The sequence below is a fragment of the Myotis daubentonii genome, chromosome 4 (genome assembly GCF_963259705.1).
Source record: "Myotis daubentonii chromosome 4, mMyoDau2.1, whole genome shotgun sequence".
In the NCBI taxonomy this organism is placed as follows: domain Eukaryota; kingdom Metazoa; phylum Chordata; class Mammalia; order Chiroptera; family Vespertilionidae; genus Myotis; species Myotis daubentonii.
Window position 1 is genome coordinate 70,809,489 of NC_081843.1, and position 18,849 is coordinate 70,828,337.

At 38.4% G+C, this 18,849-nt stretch overlaps 1 protein-coding gene across 3 annotated transcripts in view; it reads right to left on the minus strand.

Annotated features, from left to right (window-relative positions):
- Positions 1–18,849, minus strand: part of VCAN (versican) — a 106,793-nt gene that overhangs the window by 35,662 nt on the left and 52,282 nt on the right. For 2 of the 3 annotated variants that reach the window (XM_059694161.1, XM_059694162.1), the window contains one exon: positions 1,666–6,894. The exons of the other annotated variant lie outside the window; for it this stretch is intronic. In XM_059694161.1, the coding sequence (XP_059550144.1) occupies positions 1,666–6,894 (5,229 nt within the window). The remainder of the gene's footprint in view (positions 1–1,665; positions 6,895–18,849) is intronic. 3 annotated transcript variants of the gene reach the window in all.

Below are 18,849 nucleotides of genomic sequence, written 5' to 3' on the forward strand. Positions count from 1 at the left end.
TGGGTCTTTCTGTGAACACAAAGTAGCTTAAATTAGAAAAAAATTATGTTTATAATTTTTATTCTTCTGTACACAGTTTGAATTAACCTCTGAAAGTTAAATCTGCAACAGATAGACCAGGCAATGCAATATGAGCGTCCAGTTACTGAATTAACCTAATATGATGATCTGTTTTGCAATGAAGACGCAACATCTAATTCTAGGTAAACATTGTGGACGGGATAACTGGTACACATTTATTATTCATTTGTCAAACTTAATTCTCTCTCAATATTACCAATGATTCCTATATCATATTTTCACCAACCTGAAGTATATTGTAACTAAATTGCAAATGGACAAATGTTGGCCAGATTACATGCTTATCATTTACAGATTAAATATAGGATGATAAAAAAAAAGTATTCTTCAGCCACCTTTGATCAATTTTATTCATAAAATAGTTCAAGTCATTTATAAAAAGTTGCATGTTATGACTATTTTACTCTATCTGAAGCACAACAAACTGAAGTGGTACAAAAGATAATATTGAAATGTTCAGAAGGATAATTCTAAGTGAGGCCATGCTGTAAAGCATATTCATTACAATAAAACTTATTTTGAACCAACACAGCCCTTAAAGTACTGATTTTTTTTTTGTAGGTAGTAGCTAGGTGGTGATGGTTACTTTTGGATTCCATTGAAAATATTATTCAAATGATGTTCCAGAAAACACCATTGCAGCAGACTTCTCAACATTATTAGGCTTGAGTAAAATTAAAATAAGTTCTACAAAATGAATAGTCTAAGATTTCTGGTTTACATATAATTAACTATCAATTATCCACTTTTGTGTTATAATAATAGGAAACCAGCTAAGAACAGTGAAAAGACCATGGACTTTGAGTAGGGCTGATCTCAGTTCAAATCCCACTTTTCCATAATGTGTGTGGCTGTGCAACCCTTAGCAAATTACAGAACCTCTCTTAAAAACGGGGAGAGCTGTACATGCTGTATAGCCTTTTCGTGAAGATCAAATGAGACAGTCTATATGACCTAGCATAAAATTCATGCTTCCTGTTCATTCAGTAAAAAAACAGAAATCCTCTCTTGACTGACGGAGCTCGAATAAACACTAAATGAATACCCACTGAGTTAGAAGCATTGTGTGGACTACCTGAAGCAAGAAAATTGAATAAAAGTATAAATGGATAACTGATATTGCCCAAACTATGTGAAATGTTTATTAGAGCTATTTACTACTGTCAAATTTTAAAGGCCTGACAAATTTTGATATTATCATAATAGCACTTATCAATAAGAGATTTTTAAGAATATATTTGTTTTCTGTGTGACTATGGTACATATGACAAAACAATACTTGTGAGTAAAACGACAATGAATTTTTATACCACTAACATGCAATTTTTCCATGGTGCGATTATACATTGTTTCTAAAACCCAGAAAAATAAAAGGAACATCTATAAAGCTCGGAAATGATCGATACTTGCTTCCTTTGCCTCTCATTATGGACTCAATACTGTGTGCTGATCTACTGTTATGTGAACAATAGAGAAATCTCCACTGATTTAACATCACAATAAAAATTATACAGATATACATATGTTGGGACCAAGGGACTGTTTCCACATTTGGAAACAGATTTATCAATGTCGTGACCTTACCTGGTAAATAGACTGCTGTGCCTTCCACTGACTCTTCATTCATGTCAATCAGGAAGCCGGTTTCATTAGAAGTTTCCAGAAGGTAAAGTGGTGGCGTTGGAAGTGAAATCTTTAACTCTGCAGTGTGCACTGTTGCCTGATTATTGGAATCAAGAATTCTTGCTGACACTTGCTGTCCCCATGCTGCCACTGTGGAATCCTGCCCTCTGGTCAAAGCTGCCTGCGTTTCAGAGTTTATTTCCAGAGAAGGAACCGTGGGCTTCTCAGAAGTCTGTGGGCTGGGCTGAGGCACCACACCTGCCCCAGTCCCAGCGGTTGCAGAAGCGGAAGTAGGGTGTGGCCCCAGTGTAGCACCTTCTGACTTAATTTCACCTGCAGCTGTGACAAGGGTTTCAACCTCAGAGGTTCTCATACTAGAAACTACTTTGGTTGTTTCTCCAGAAAGTTGAACACGGGTTTTGTTTGGGGAATCCTGGAGAATCTCAGATCCTTCTTCAACAATTAATTCTGTGGGAAAAGCTTCCATTTGTTCTAAAAAGTTAGGTTTAGTTTCGTCTTCTGAAGATTCTGACTCTGTGTCAAGAGGTAAGAATGGAGGCCCAGTTATGTGAATGTGCTCTTCACTTGATGGTTGGAAAGTCACCTCAATATTTGCAAATGTTCCTGGGGACGTTTGAGATGTGCCAGCATCTACACCAGGCAGAGCACTTGGCTGAAGGCCCTCTGTGTGTTCAGACGCTCCACTGCCTAAGGGCACAGTGAACGGAGATGATGTCTCAGGAGACAGCTTCACAAAGGCCAAAACTGGTGATGTTGTATCCGTGTAAGCTGGGGGATTCGATCTTTCCATCACATGAGGTCCTTCTGTTAAACTCTGAGCCGTAAAATGGACAGTGCCAGTACTTCCGTGGGGTGTAGAACCTATTAGTGTAGAATCTATTAGTGCCTCCCCAGCTCCTGAAGAGGATTCTGGCTGAAAAGAAGGACCAACGTATTTCTTTTCCTCATACTCTTCCTGTGTCTTTTCCAAATGAGCCACTGTTGATATTACTTCACTTTGGTCTGCAATAGCTTGACCATCAGACAAAGTGCTTGACTCAAAGATGTCTTCCAGGGCTTTGGCTTCAGTTTTTGGTTCTTCGATATTTGGGCGAACTGTGACAGACTTCCTAGGAATGGGCAGAGATGTTGCTGTGGGAAGAAAAATATCTAATTCTGTTTCTGTGCTTGGGATGGGGATCCCAGTTGTGAAGATAAAGCCCATGTGATTGAACTGGCTTCTGTCTTCAGAAGTCATGGATTTGTTATGTGCGGCCTGAGTGTAGCCCGCCAGAAGAGCATCACCAGAACTTTCAAAGTGTTCCCCAGTTAAGGAAAGGTTGGCATCTGCCTCGTGTTTCTCTTGAATTTGAGCGCTGTCTTCATTATTGACCTGTGGTCCTGACGGTGTCTCTGGGTCTATGTCTGTTTGCATTCCAAGGATGTCTTCATACATGGGTTTAGTGTGATCAATATCTATGATAGTATTTTTATCTGATGTCAGCTCAGGTAGAATTTCAAGTATGGTACTCTCTGTAATTGTCAATAACAAATCCTTGTCCTCTTTGTCCAGATCTATAATAATATTTTCAGTGGCTTTTTTCCTGTCAGGTTTTAAGGTGGAATCCTCAAATCCCCCCAAGTGGTGGTGGAAACTATCGGCACCCTCGGTGGACCTCTTATATGACACTGTGTTGGACACTGTGATGGTTGGATCTGGGGAGCTTTCATTCGGCTCTAGATGAAGAGGTGGCACCATTGAAACTGTTGGGAACCCGTCAACAGGAAAGCTTTTAGCACTTGGATCCCCAGGATGTTTCTCCAGGGGCCTATTAGGAACAAATGTGGTGCTTCCTTTCCTGGTTGCCTGAGTAGTTCCGGAAGTGTGGACTAAATCAACTACATCCAGTTCCCCAGATCCTTCTCCGGAATATTCACGAAACAAGTCAGATGGTTTTGTTGTGGATGTAACAGATCCTTTGGCCATTCCAATACCAGAAGTTCTAGCCAGAAAGTCAGTAGAAGAGGCTGCTGCTTCTTTAGTTTCTGCTACTGAAGAATTCTTGTTAGAGACTTGCCCAGTGGTAGGTTGTGGTTGACTACTCTGAGTTTCTTCTTCCCAACTCTGAGTCTGATTTTGAGGCTGTTCAGTGTCTGTGGAGAAGGTGAGAGTTGCTAAAGACGGTCCTTCTGTCCTGGTGTCACTTAAAATTTCTAGTAAAGTTGTGCTGGATGCTGTCTCACTATGTTCAGAGGTGCTGTCTGTTTTAGAAATGAGTGGTCCAACTTCATTTGCCACATTTTCCATTCCCTCATAGTCTTCAGTGGTATCTCTCGAGATGCTAGTTTCTAAGCTGTCCACTTGAGAAGTCTTGGGATATAATGTGCTAATGATTTGTTCCATTTCAGTAAAATTCACTGACACTGTGGTAGGCAAAACTTCTTCTCCTGATCCCAGGCCAGAGAATAAATTAGTATCTGACTCTTTAATTATTGGCTTTATAACTTTGGGGAAGAGTTTTATATTTTCTTCCTCTTTGATTGATGAATCTGTAACTATACTTCCAGCTAGTATAGATTCAGTCACTGAGGTAGTAGCCAAGAAAAAATGAGATTTTTCAGTAACTTCGGGGAGAGTAGTGAGGGGTTCCAAACCCTTTGCTCCTGGATCTGGAGTAGACATGTCAACTAAGGAAATGCCTTCCTTTCCCATTTCCTCACCAGCACCATACATTTTCTCTGTTGTTAGTATAGAGTAACCTGTGGTTTGAAATCCAGTTTCATAAAAAATTGTTTGTTCTGGTGCAACAGAGCTTTGGGGGGATTCAACAGATTTTTGTTCTTGAATCTTTTCCTCTGATACTGTTTTGATTTCAATTTCTTGTCCTACAGTATTGACTCCTTGGCTGGACCACAGTTTGGTTGGCTTTATCGTCTGGGAAAAGTCCGCTGAAACTGTGCCATCGACCTTCACGTCCCCCTTTTCTGTTGGAGCTTCAGTACCTTCGGCTTCTGCTCTTGGTAAACTGGTGGTTCTCTTATCAGCTTCTTGGATAGTGCCTTCTTCTCCCAATACTTGGTCAATAAATGGAGATTCTGTACCAAAAACATTTCCCACAGCACCGGGAAACACTTGGTCAGCAGAGCTGCCGGCTGAGACCCCTTGCCCACCTGAGCCCTCGCCTGAGGCCGTGAACTCTTCCCAAGGGAAGGCTGAAGTGCTGACAAAGGTGCTCCCAGGTCCTTCCGAGTCAGCTGTGCGATTGACGTGGCCTGAAGTAGGGGTTAACAATGGTGAAATCTGGGTATCCTTAAATGCTGCACCCCCAGAGCCTTCCATCATTACTGTTTCTTCTTCCGTTACGATTTTAGATACTGTTGAGTATTCTCTGAAGTCACCACTGAAATCTTCCTCCAAAGGAAAATCTGTAGAGAAGCCCTTTATTTCTGTCCCATGATTTGATTCTACTGACGCCTCTGATATAAGGCTGTCCTTGGATGTCTGGCTTATAACTTCAGTAACCTCTCTGTCCATTACATTACTCAAATCTAGTCCTGGTGGCTCAAAGGGGAATATAGTTTCCACACGGGGAGACATAGTACTAGCTATTTCCTTTTTAATTTGAATTTCAGACTCTACTTTTAATGAAAATGAAGAAACAGCGGTGGTTGCTGGGTCAGTGGCAGCTTCTCTTGAGCCCTGCTCCATAGAGAGAGAGACGGGGCTACCTGGCACAGTGGCCTGCCCTTCCTGAACTCCAGGTTGTCTGCTACTGCTGGGCTTGGTGGTCTGTGGCTCCAGATTGTCGAAAATATCTGTCTCCGGAAAGAAAGGATTAGAACTTGTCATCTCCCTTTCAGCCTGTGTGGATGTTGTTAAGGACATAACGCTGTTCCTGGTAGCAGATGTTGAATCACTAGCTGTAGCTTCATTTGAGTTTTCTAACGCAGAGGATAAAATTAACTGGTCTGATCTCTGTGTAGGCATATATAGCTGAACTATAGAAGCTGTAGTTCCCTCCTCCTCACCTTCCCTTTGCTTTCCCTCAAGAGACGTACTGAAAGCCCACTCATACGTGTCTGTTTCCTCTACAAATTTTGTGGGCACTATTTCTGTAGAAGGTTGTTCAGAAACCAAGGAAACGGCAGTTGCAGGAACATCAAAAAGGTTGTCTGTGATCATTATCTTGCCAGTGTCTAAAGTAACCAGTGTATCTGTAGTATTTCTCTGTGATGAATGGGTTACCACGGTGAACATTTGATCTTTATCTTCTTCTTCCCCAGAGCCTTCTGGAATCAGAATTGAAGAATTCCCAGAGATCTCTACCATTTGTCCAGGGGTTATTCCCGCCCAGTTCTCCACAGTGGCCAATGGGTCAGCAGGCCTGAGGGTTCCTGTTAATGTGACTGATACTTCCTCCAACACATTTGCTGACATAGAACTTGGAACTGTACTTGGAGTAGAGGTGATAGAAGTACTTTTTTCTGCCTCTTCACCAAGTGTTACTTCCGTGGTCCTTGAAATGATCGTTTCTGGGGGTTCTTGGTTGATGTCAGCATCTCCTGAAGACTCTTCAGGAGAGAGGGGTACAGGTTCAGTATGTTCAAGCACCAGACTATCACGGGCAGGCTCAGAACCTTTGTCCGAGAATGATTCTGGTCCCTCTGTGGCTTGGCCTTTGTGTGATGGGACTGTGGGGAAAATATCAGGCTCACCACTTGAAAAATGTTCTGGTGTTTCAGGGTATGTCTCAGGCTTCCATGTCATTTCAAGCAATTCCGTCGTTTCGTTAGATTCACTTGGTTGCACAGCCGTAGATGATTCTGTTTCAGACATGGGGAACTCAGGGGTGTCACTCTCACTGCTGTCTGAAAAATTCTGAGAAGGTGCAACACTTTCAAACTGGCCACGCCTAGCTTCTGCCACCTCTGGGTCCTTGGGCACAGTGGTGACCAGGTGTTTCCCATTTATGTACTGCACTGATGGGGTGGTCGTGACGTCAGTAGCATTTGCACAGTCTTCGTCTTCCTCCTCGTCTTCCTCACTGTGGTATATATCTATGTCAATTAACTCAGGTAAAATGGCAGCAATTAGGTCGTGCTCTGAATCTGTTTCTTCACTACAAGGTTCATCTTCTTTAGATTCTGAATCTATTGGATGACCAATTACACTCAAATCACTCATTCGACCTGAAAAAAACAAAGAGTTTTCACAATACTTAAATAGAACAGTTGGCAGCGTATGACAGAAGAAACTGATAGCAAGGCTGGCAGTCACTCACATACAAGGAAGGATTCAAATCTTTTCACATTAAGTACAATCATCCTTCTACACATAATTATCAGTCTTCCGATTTTCTATTTTACATTAACAATGGGAAAAATAAATCCAATTTAAGATGATAGAAAGAGGGTATGAAAACTCTTTAACACGTTTAACAAAGCAGCGTCATAAAATGAGACAAGAAAGCACATATATACATTGTAATCGTGACGTGGGAATTCATCTTTGTGTGAACTGAAAAAAATGAAAAATTTCACCAAATCATACAGAAAAAGTAATTGATTATTGTCCTTCATGTAAAGGGGATGCACAGACACTCTTACTCAATAAGGAAATGAGAAGAGATTACTTCTGGCCTCTTGTCATGATTTGTCCTAAAGAAGACTTTCTAGAAAAGTTGAGGCGAGGTTTCTTTCTAGCCCTTTCACAGCAGTGACCACCCCTCCCACAGCAAGTGAAACTAGCCTTAGCTGCCTAAGTTGCAGCCACCTCCCCGACACAAAGGCAGAAAGCTTGGATGGGGCTTTGTGTGATGCACAGATTGTTTCCAAAGCACAAGAGAGGAAGAGCTGTCCCACGTTTACACCTTTATCCCTCATGACATGATGGATAATGGGTCGATTATAGCTCTTTTTAAAACATTTCCTCCAAAGGACGTTTAAGAGTCACATCTAAACATTTGAACTTGCATATTTTAATAACAGATGTCCTTAGAACATTCCCTAGGTCACAAATTGCCACGAGGCACAAACTGCTCAGCCTGATTGACTTTCCTGCCTCCAGAAATACACCAGCAAAGGTCCTTGTCTGGGCACCAGGAAGGAGGAAATTCTGGGCCCTCGGTCTCATTAGAGTGGAATTTAGTTGTCTTGGGAAAGGGTCCTGTCCCTACAGCTGCCCTGCTCCCAGCATCACAGCCACGTGCAAAGGTGCCCATGGGTGCACTGTCCCATGAAGAAGACAGAGTAAAGCAAGGATTGCACAGTCTCACTTCCAACCCCCAGAAATACTGTTGCAAAATTATTTTCAGCCTAGCCCTGATCCATGCCACAAATGCGCAAGCTGAACCTGAGAAGCTTACAGGGGAAAATATGATGATGGAGCCACACCTGTCCCCCTCGGTAATAAGATGGTTCCTGTTGTAACACGCTGCTCCCTTCTACATATGAAAGATCAACATCTAGCATTTACTGACAGTCAGAAAAGAAAAGCCCAATTGAGAGGGAACCAGTCTTTACACATCAACATAAACACAGATATATATGAACCATCAATAAAAACTCTATAAAATTTCTTCTGTTTTTAACTATGGTTTGTTAAAAAAAAAAAAAAAAAAGCTCAAGACCTTTATGTAACTAGAAGACATCTACTATATTTACATTTATCCCTTTCACTCTAATAAAAGCAAAAATAAAACTTCTCTGTGTCCTATCTTCACTGTATTACCTCCATAAAATACTACTTTGTAGGTCTGGCTTACTCTTACCCCAATTACACATCCTTCCTCATTAACTGTCACATATTACAGTTCTACAGTTCATTTCTTATATCTCAATGCCATTCCACACCATACATCCAGCCTTTCAACTATATAAATGAAGGCTTATGGTTATTCAAATAAACAAACATTTCATCCATAGGAGAAGTGAAGTCAATGCACAACGCCAGTATATAATAAAAATATAAAAGGAATACTGATGGTTTCTGCCACTGTTGCAACTACTCTTCACTGCCAAACAAGAAAATGACTAAATGTCTTACCTTTTTCCAAAAAGCATAATTAAATGAGTAAGATCATTCAATATTTCATCACTAATGTTACAGTGACCTCATAGTGCCTCATATGTATATGTTTTAAAAGAGGACACAATAAAATTTTCAGGTAATAACACTTTAAATGACTTTGGTAAAGCCTACCTTTTCACTATAAAAAACAGAATGAGAGAGAAATATGCACACGTGTGAGAAAGAATACATTTTAAATGCCTTTTGTAGAAATTAATCTCTTGAAATATCACATCAACAATTTTATTTAATCATCAAATTAAGTAGTCTCTCACTGCTAATACTATTTGAACATAGTTGAATTACACTATTTTGTACTTTATAGATTTAATTGGAGCCTCAAAAACATGCCTGCCTTCATGTTTATACCTTCAACCCTGTCTTCATGTTTATACCTTTATTTAGGAATAAATAAAACTAGAATTCGCATTAAGTATCACACCACAGACAATAAACTCACACAGTAACTTTCATTTGAATACAGAAAGAATTTTAAATAAGAAACATGCATCTGTGTCAAGAATACAAAGAATCCCCACCACATTCTGTACTTCTTTATCAATTAAGGAGATAAAACTAACCATCCAAGCTACTCCAGCCAAATGCTAGGATCAATAAGGAAATAATTGTTCAATATTGTTTATTTATAAACTCTTGGGCCAGGAAAAGGAAAACTCATTATAGAACTTATTATAGAAACTTATTACAGAATTTATACGGGTTTCTAAATAAATTCCTTATGTTTAAAAATAATATTTAAGAAAACAAAACACATAAACATATACTATGAACATCTTGGTGAATAATTATAGAGGAGGTTCCATCAACTATGATGTTGGTAGCTCTAAACAGTAAGTAGAGTGGAGAAAAGCAGAGAGAAGATACTAAGGTTGCCAGTGTGTCAAATGTCAACTTGTCAAAGAAACTGACACATTACGATGTTTGCCTAAATGTTTTACCAAAGAATGAATAACTTAAAAACAAAGTGTTTTTCTAGAAGAACTCTAATTGAGAATATACACCTTATATAATAGTTTGATTAGCTATCAACTCTTATTAATTCAACTAAATAAAGACCCTGGCATTCACTTTACATTCTCTAGTTTTAGTTCCAATGAACAAAGTATAACATTCCTTGAGTCCATATTCCACTTGGATAATGAATCCTAACATTTCTTACTATTCATAAAACTATAAAGATTTCCCCTAACATGTTAAACCATCATATCAGAATATTTCACCAAAGACTCAACTGTTAGGTGCAGTATATTCCATTTCCTAATCTAAATAAATATCACAATATTTCAATCACAGCAATATAAACATTGCATATTGTTCATAAACACACTCCGCTTCATGCTGGTTTTGCACATGAATTTTAATTCACGACCAAAACCATGCATGCCACCCAATTGTATTATCTCTTCAGAGCCCATTCATTGCACAGAATTTATTGAGTACCTCTTATCTACCAGACGGTATAGCAGACACTTGCCTACCAACTTTATAGAGACCTAAGACTTCCAAGGTATCGTCCAAGTATCTTCCAACTCTCTCCCTCTCTGCTCTCTCAGGAACAAATGCTCTTGCCAATAGGTTAGAGAAACTCTTTTCACACTATTTTAAAAGGGAACGTTTGAGTGTACCTATTGCAAATGCTCCAAACATTACATTTAAATTATAATTTCTTTTTCCATCTGCTTCCAAAATATCAGATCTCACTTGCCTTTACAATAGTAGAAAACACTGAATCATTTTAAGCTCTTTTATCTTATTCTTCTCACTCTACCATGAAGCTGGCAATGACCATAGAACTATCAGCACATCATAATAGTGATTGAAGAGAAAAGATTTATTTTAAAAAGTGCTCATTTGATATGTTACAAAAATGTTCCATTTAGAAATTCTTAAATAAAACAAAGAGGTAAAATGAGAGTTGAAATTATTTTGTGTCCTTTTTCTTAAAGGAATATTCTCACAATTAAGCAACAAGTATTCATGATTTCAGTACATTTTGTCAACTTCCAAATGGTTCCATTGGATTTCTTAATATCGGTTTGAGGGTGCGGGAAATGTTGATTGCCTAGGGCCGTGGTCAGCAAACTGCGGCACGCGAGCCAATGCGGCTCTTTGGCCCCTTCAGTGTGGCTCTTCCACAAAATACCACGTGTGGGCGCGCACGTACAGTGTGATTGAAATTTCATGGGCCATGTGCAGAAGTAGGTATTTTGTGGAAGAGCTGGTATTTTGTGGAAGAGCCACACTGAAGGGGCCAAAGAGCCGCATGTGGCTCGAGAGCCACGGTTTGCCCAGCCGCAGTTTGCCGACCACTGGCCTAGGGTTTTGAAGTTAATTTTTTCTGCCAAAGGATTCTCTACAGATCAATTTACATATTATTATCTCAGTATAGCCAATTTGTTCTCATACTTTTAAAATTTTCAAATTATGAAATCTGTCTAGTGGAGACAGGTGAATTCTTCCTGCCACTGGTCTCCGGTCATTGCCATCTTACATCTATCCCCTAATCCTATTTAGTCCCCTTTGTTTATTCAGCTGCTGAAATTACTTCTTCATCCCCCTATTTTATCACCACCCCTTCCACCCACCACACATTATCCAAAAGCTGCAAGAGCTATAGTTATTGCAAACTAGCAAAGTTTCTTTGTAGGATGTGGCAGGGGAGAGGGGGACACCTGTGATATTGTAAAAGCAGGTATATCATTCCAAAATTGTGATCTGCTCTTCGTTGTACTAACAGTGCACCCTAATGGAGTAATTAACGTTCCCACCTCTTGGGTGAACAAGTCCTTATAAAAGACTGCTGTATTTTAGAATTTTATTCTAAGAGTAATATAACTTTTATTTAGATTTCAAGAGTTAAACCACAGAACTCTACACAGTGTATGTATAATCTTTTCTATGTTTATACGAGTGTATTTTAACAGCTTGACTTGAATATACTGGTACCACGGTTAATAGATTTTTTTAGTGGCCTTTCACACAAAGCTTATTGCTAGCTGACCTCAAATTATTCAGCAAGTATTCTGAAGTACTTCACGGTAGAGTTTTGTAGACATAGCACAAGTCTCCCAGTCATACTGTTAGCAGACACGAAACACAGTTGCTAAGATGCACAGGCAGCTGGCTAAAGTTCATGTTCTCGTCAGGGGATTTTACAACTTCAGTTTAAGAGCTTTCAATTAAATGTAAGCACATAACAATCTACTTAGCAGAAATATATTAGTATCACATTTCTTTATTAAAATTGATTTTATTTTAATGAGCAACAAAAAAGATTTTGTTTCCTTATTTTAAAAATACAACAAACAGCCATACTGCAGTGTGTGAGAAATACTCACAGCATCTAAATAGAAACAGCTTGAAGTTCTTTAGTAAGTTTAGGTTTTCTGATACACACCTATAGATCCAGAAACCAGCCTGAAACAAATGCTTCTATTTCATTCATCTTTGAGATGCTCTTAATGAAAATACAAAGCGAACTGGCTTCGTATGAAGCAAAGAAAACCACCTAATGTGAATTTCAACCAGGTTACCGCAGACATCCTTTCCTCAACATTTGCAAAATTTGAGACACTAAAAATGGCGCCAACTCAGAATAATAAAAACAATTTGACCTTAGTAACCAAGATATAAATACCCTCCCAAAATTTTATCAGATATTTTTGCACCTTTAATTACCATAATGATTGGCAATCATGTGGTACTATAGCAATACTCAATCTCCCCAGGAGTGAGAGAGACTGAACTAAAGGTTGGGAGATCAACAGTGGATTATGCGACCCATCTCTCTCTATTACCTCTGCTGGCCGAGGTACGCTTGGTGTGCCACCCGGGCATGTTATCTTACACTGACAGCCCCTTTCTTGCTGAGTGAGAAGCTCAATATTTCTCCATTTATCAGGAATTACACCCAGAAAGGGCAAAATATAAGTATGAGCAAAATAAGCATTTCTGATGACCTTACTCTTACGAGGCAAACCTATTATGGGGATGATAAACGGGAATCTCCCCTTTTCCCAACTTCAGATAATTCTCTAATAATGCTGTTCCCTCAAGAGGAAAGAATGTGTTTAGATACCGCCATCTGGTCTAAGTGTGCTTAAGGAGATATCTCTGAGTGTGAGCTTGGGCTTATAAGAAAGGCCCAAGCCACTTCATAACTCCCAATTAAAGAGTAAGGGCTTTGCTGGAGAGCATAATCCAGTAATTTTGTGATCTTCAAGCATTTCTGAACAACAGGATAAAGAGCTACATGAAAGGGAAGTGAGCCACATTATTTGGGTTTTAAATGTTTCCTTAAAAGCAGAACAAATAAAAAATAATCAAGGGCAGTACTTTTAAAATCTTTTTCACTTTAGTTACCTAGCATTGTCAAAGCTGGTTATAGTTGATAGATGGATAGATAGATAGATAATAGATAGATAGATAGATAGATAGATAGATAGATAGATAGATAATTGATAATTACCAGATATCCTAACACCAGAAAAATGCTTTGGTCAGATTCATGGATTTATAATTTAAATAAAAACTGTGACTAATATAAAATAACTGCCTCTAATAAACAAATACGGGGGTGGGGGGCTAAATAGGTTATAGTTGTGAGTACAAAAAACACAGTTTATTAATGTATTATTACTTATTATTATATTTTCTATAGGAACAACTGTAAACCTATTTTTGCCCCATCATGTATATATACTTCTTTTCTAAGCCTCCAAAATTATGGCTACTAAGTTAAACTTCACCAAACACCATTTTATTTTTTAATGATGCCACTTCTTTCTTTGAAAATTAGCAGTCGTTTCTGGTCACCTCTACCATCTGACTTCTTCAAAAGAGTGTTCAAACATCTCCATTAACTCCCCACATCTATCCTCTTCCTTCAGTTCTCTGTGATTCTCTGCTTCTCTGCGCTGGAGACCAGCAGCTCCATGTCCCTATCTCAACATCCTCATTCCCATCTCAGACGTCCACTCAGGAAGAGCCCCCTGCCCCGACTTGGAACGCTTCCTAAGTCCTCCTGTGAACTTCTCCCGCACACTGAGTATGAAAGATCCAGCTAAGGCCCACCCTTCTCCAACATTTCTTCTCTAACACTCCTCCGCCCTAACTAGTGCTGCTTTTTATTGGTACGCCAAAGGACTCTGACATATTGTTTCTTATTTATAAATCCCCTCATTGTCGATGGGGCGAAAAAGAGACACATGTAAAACTTTCAACAACGAAGAATTTTTTTAAAATCCCCTAATTTTTATATTTTTATCTCACCTCCCTTACTTACTTCCATATTCTATAATTAAAGTGAAAGGATCCTTTGAACATGTAGTGCTCCTTAGACTCTGACCACTTAGCCCTTCTTTGGGGAATTTTGTTGGAAGAATGTCTACACAGTTATTTATCACCAAGAATGAAAATTTTCATTCTATACTTGTCTGCTGCTCCCTTTCAAAGATTTACATTTTAGCCTGAAGAAAAGGTTGTTCTTCGGCTGTAGTAACAGCCCCAATTCGAAACTATAACTAAAGAACCATACAGATAACTCAAACACTAAAAACTCCGAGACTTATAAAAATCCAGGTAATCTAAAGGTGCAAGCACAGTCTCAGTATTTGTAATCATTCATTTTCTTTCCAAATCCGGCATTCTTTATAGGTTGATATCGGGGTGATAATCCCTGTTTTCCTCAAATTAAAATACATACTTTTGTATACTATGTACATCAATATAGTCAAGAGAATCCTTAAGCCAAAGCATACATAGTTCCTTTTAATTTCCACGTTGATAGAGAGAAGGTAACATGGATACAGCCAAGTGAGGTATGCAGTTCTGGGTAATTCGAGATACATTCTCCACCCTTCGATATTACTTTGACCCAATTACAGTTAATCCTGAAGCTTTAAAACATATGTCAATGATATATGAAATATGTTTCACATATTCCTCACTTACAGATGCCAAGATTCATTTAACATTTGTGACAAAAGCTACACTTCCCAAAATATGCTCAAAGACCACTATTTCGTTCAGACATAATTTTTTCCTCCTTAAAATTGGTCAAGTACATTTTAAACTGGCAGAGGCTTAGAGCAGCCCCCACCCCAGGAATTTTGGTATTTCAGCCACTGCCTGTAGGTAGAAAGCCTTCAGCTTATCAGTGGTTTTGAACCCTCACTGTGCATCACAATCTCATGGGGCACATTAAGAAAGACAGATACTAATTTAAAAATGAAGCAAAATTAAGAAAAATAGCAATGCCTGAGCTCCACCACTAGAAATTCGGATTCAAGTTGTCTGATGGGAGGTCGGGTGGAGGGTATTTTTATTTGGAGGTTCGCTGGTTATTTTGTGAGACAGCTAGGGTTGAAAAGCAGTGTGGGCAATACTGATGCACTGGGTGATTCCCTGGTGTCTCTCACACCCCAGCATGGATGGGCATCCTGGTTGGCGACATGGAGCCTGGCTGCTGCAGCTCTGGGGCCTCCCAGGTAAACTGTGCGGTTGCCTCGTAAGGGGACAAATGTTCAGAGTTTCCTGGGAGACCAATTCTGAGACTTTGCCTGCTAAAGATGCTTTTCATAATACTTAGTTCATATTACCTCTATTTTTCCTTTTACTAAAGCAAGCAATTTTCCTTCATTACATACTCTTTTGCTTACTAATTATTTCAAGTTGCCTTCTCAACTAATCTATCAATTGTATTATTTTCTTTACCCTAGCCACACAGTCGTTTGACTGAATGATTATTTCAATAAGCCTCTAAAATATTTCCTTGAGGGTGGGTATGAAGAGATAGGCAGAGAACGTTTTCTCTTCAGGTAGTAAAATGACTCCCCTACAGAGCAGAGTAAGGGTGAGATTGCAAAATGCTGAAATATGACAATTATGCTATATTCTATTAAAGTCCACAGGTTATACATTAGTACATTTCCTTTTCCTGTTCTCAGTTTAGAAAAATCAACTTTCGGAAACCTAGTGTATGCATCATATGGTCAAAGCAACAGAACTGTCCTGTGAGATACTGGGAATACTGTGGTACAGGCAAGCAACGAGGACACTAGGAGCCAGCCAATATGTGTATGCCGATCATACGTGTACACAAGCAAGTCGGGGTATAATACCATGACACAGTCTGTTAAATGTTCATAGACACAGATGCTGAATCATAATTAAACTCTCCCTCTCCCTCCAGGGATTTTTCCAGTTTAAAATCTCATACTTTAAATTCTAGCAAGTATTTAGAAGGTTCTTCATAATTTATTTTCTTCTCAAGAATCAAATTACTCTTTTTTAAAATAAGTATAGTCTTCTTGTCAATAGCTAGATGTTTCCCTCCTAATTCATACTCAAAACTCTAAACACTGGCATATCTCTCTAAGGGACACCATTTTTAATGCAATAAAGTAGATTTTCAGTTGTCCACATGACGCCTTAGGATGAATGTTTTACAGTTTTCTATCGCTTCAATTATGTTGTAAAAACATTCGAAGTACTTCAATATAAATAAAAATTGTACAACAGTTTTTACCAAAACACATCGCCATCCCTACTGCTCCCAACTAGGGTCATTCTTATAATCCTTCCATTCATAAAACCACTGAATAACCAATTCTTCTTTTTGTACCTGACAAACTGGTCTCATTGAGGTGTAAACTGACAAAAATAATCACTTTTTTAAAAAACACAAAATTTTCAGCTTTACCTTATTAAAATGAAACCTCAGAGAGTATTTCTTTTATCCCTATTGCTCCTCTCACCAGGCACGTCTGTCCCCTTAGCTACGCCCACCAAGCCACCCCCCTCCAAAAAAGTGCTGACCACTGTCTGGGCCTGTGAATACATTTTTTATTCATTGCACAAATGAATGATCTAAGAGCTATTAAGAAAGAAGAATGTAATCCCTGTGTAGAGAACTAGAGGGTTTCCTTGACAACAACAAAAAGACAGCAGGGAATGCCCATGTGTTCTATGAATATGCAAGGAGAGGCTGGGCCCAGTACCTGCAAAAATTCATAAAGAATTCGGAAAAAGCTCTTTTTCTCTGAAAAAAATAAAAAGGAATTGGTAGTTACTAAAATCATAAGCCCAATTTCCACACATGAAAAAGCTAATGAATTGTATGTGTGGGTCCTACAGAATCAAAACTATATTTAAATACTATATTATAATAAGGGCTGCAGCTGCTTCTGATCTGCACCCTCCTGGCATCACCCAAACAGACACTGTCCATGGAGGATTAAAATGCTAACAAGTGCCTGCAGTCGAGCAGATACTGCAGTATAATTACCGTTGGCTCCCCGAGGTATAAAGCATCTTGAGTTTTAACTCGGTTTTTACCTATTTAGTACAAGACAGTCTAAATCTCCCTATATTTAGAAGTTCAGCATAAAATAATTCCTAAAGCTGAGAGGGGGTTCATTTGTGCTACGTGGTTCTCTTGTGCCAAGCACTGTGCTTGTAGCAGCATTCTCATGGGAGTCACTTCTGAATGATGTAAGCAATATGTAAGCATAATTTTCAATAAGGAAACCAAGCAAAGTAAGTTCAAATTTAGAGGCAAAATTATCTTACTTAATATCTCATTGATTTTTAATATCCATTACATTAATAATTTTATATCTCTTGACATTTATATCATTTTAGTTTAGTATTGGCTTTACACTTCTTGCCTTGCACTCAGATTTAGAATGATATAAATGATAAAATAAGCAAAAAAAAAAATCTGATAAGACAAATAACATCAAGCTGGCCTGACAAATATTATGTAGTTTATATGAATTTGTTTTAAAAAAAAAACACACACACAAAAAAAACACTAATAAGCCACCTATTTTAAGGTTATAATTGTGAGCATTTGCATAAAAATATTTGCATATTTCCAAGGTATTCTTTGATGTAAAGATACCAGTATATCATTGTTTTAAAAAACAGTCACAGTTCTGTTACACCAACTTGTGACATTTCAGATGATTTAGAAAAAAAGCATTCTTTAAAAAATAAAATAAAAGCCCAGAATTGAGGGAACTCTTCCTACACCATTAAACCCTGTAAACTTCATACATGTTCACAAAGAAAACCTTTTAATAATTTTCCAGAATGCAGGTGTGCAAATTACTCCTGAAATAGACAGGAGTCATGTTTTCAGTATCCCCCAAACCACTGTTAAATATACCCCATAGCATTTTTCAGCTCATAAAACTTTTATGAGCTGAAAAGTTCCTTCAGATTTTTTAACTGCTAACTCTAGCTGCCCTCTGGCAACAGCACCCTAAGTTGCTATTAAGATCCATTTGAACAAATATAACATAAACATGTCCTGAGTAGCATGTTTTGTTTAATAGTAGTAAAAAATATATATAAAGATTTATAAGATTTGCTGAGTGTAGAAAAAATTATGAATGTCTTGGTTTAGTGTAGCATGGGTGGTATTTTTGCTTACTTGGATATACAGTATACATAGAGGTTGAGTCTATGTTTGTGAATAGATTTATACAAGTTCATACATATACCAAGGATTTTCCAGTCTGGAAAAATGTGCCTTGATACATAAAAAGGTTGCTTTTTTAGGCACATACGTATTTTTTCTTTGTTAATGTACACCTGCCTTAGAACTCATTAATTTAACATCTGCTTTAGGGCTTTCCCTTGCCAAAGTTCAAAATGCTTGAAAAATTAAGTTTCTCATAGGAAACAAGTAAAAGTAAGCAGTTGTATCTGAGCTAACCTCATTGTCTTAATAAGGCAATAAATAATGCTTTTAGTCATAAAGAGAATGGCATATACAAACTATACAAAAATAATAAAGAGGGGGGAGATGAGGGAGAGGAGGAAAGAGAGAAAGATGGAGGGAGGAAACTAGGTAGATATAGGCTCACCCCACGCACTCACCCACCCATGCCAACCCTGAAACCCTGTCCTGATGAAGATAACCAAATAATCTCTTTGCCCAGAGTTTTCTGACCACTTGTTCTCAGTGCTGAACAAAAATTAATTTTAAGACAAATCTTGGCCCCATGCTTTAAAAGTGGAAGAAAGAAAAGGAACACCAAGTCATG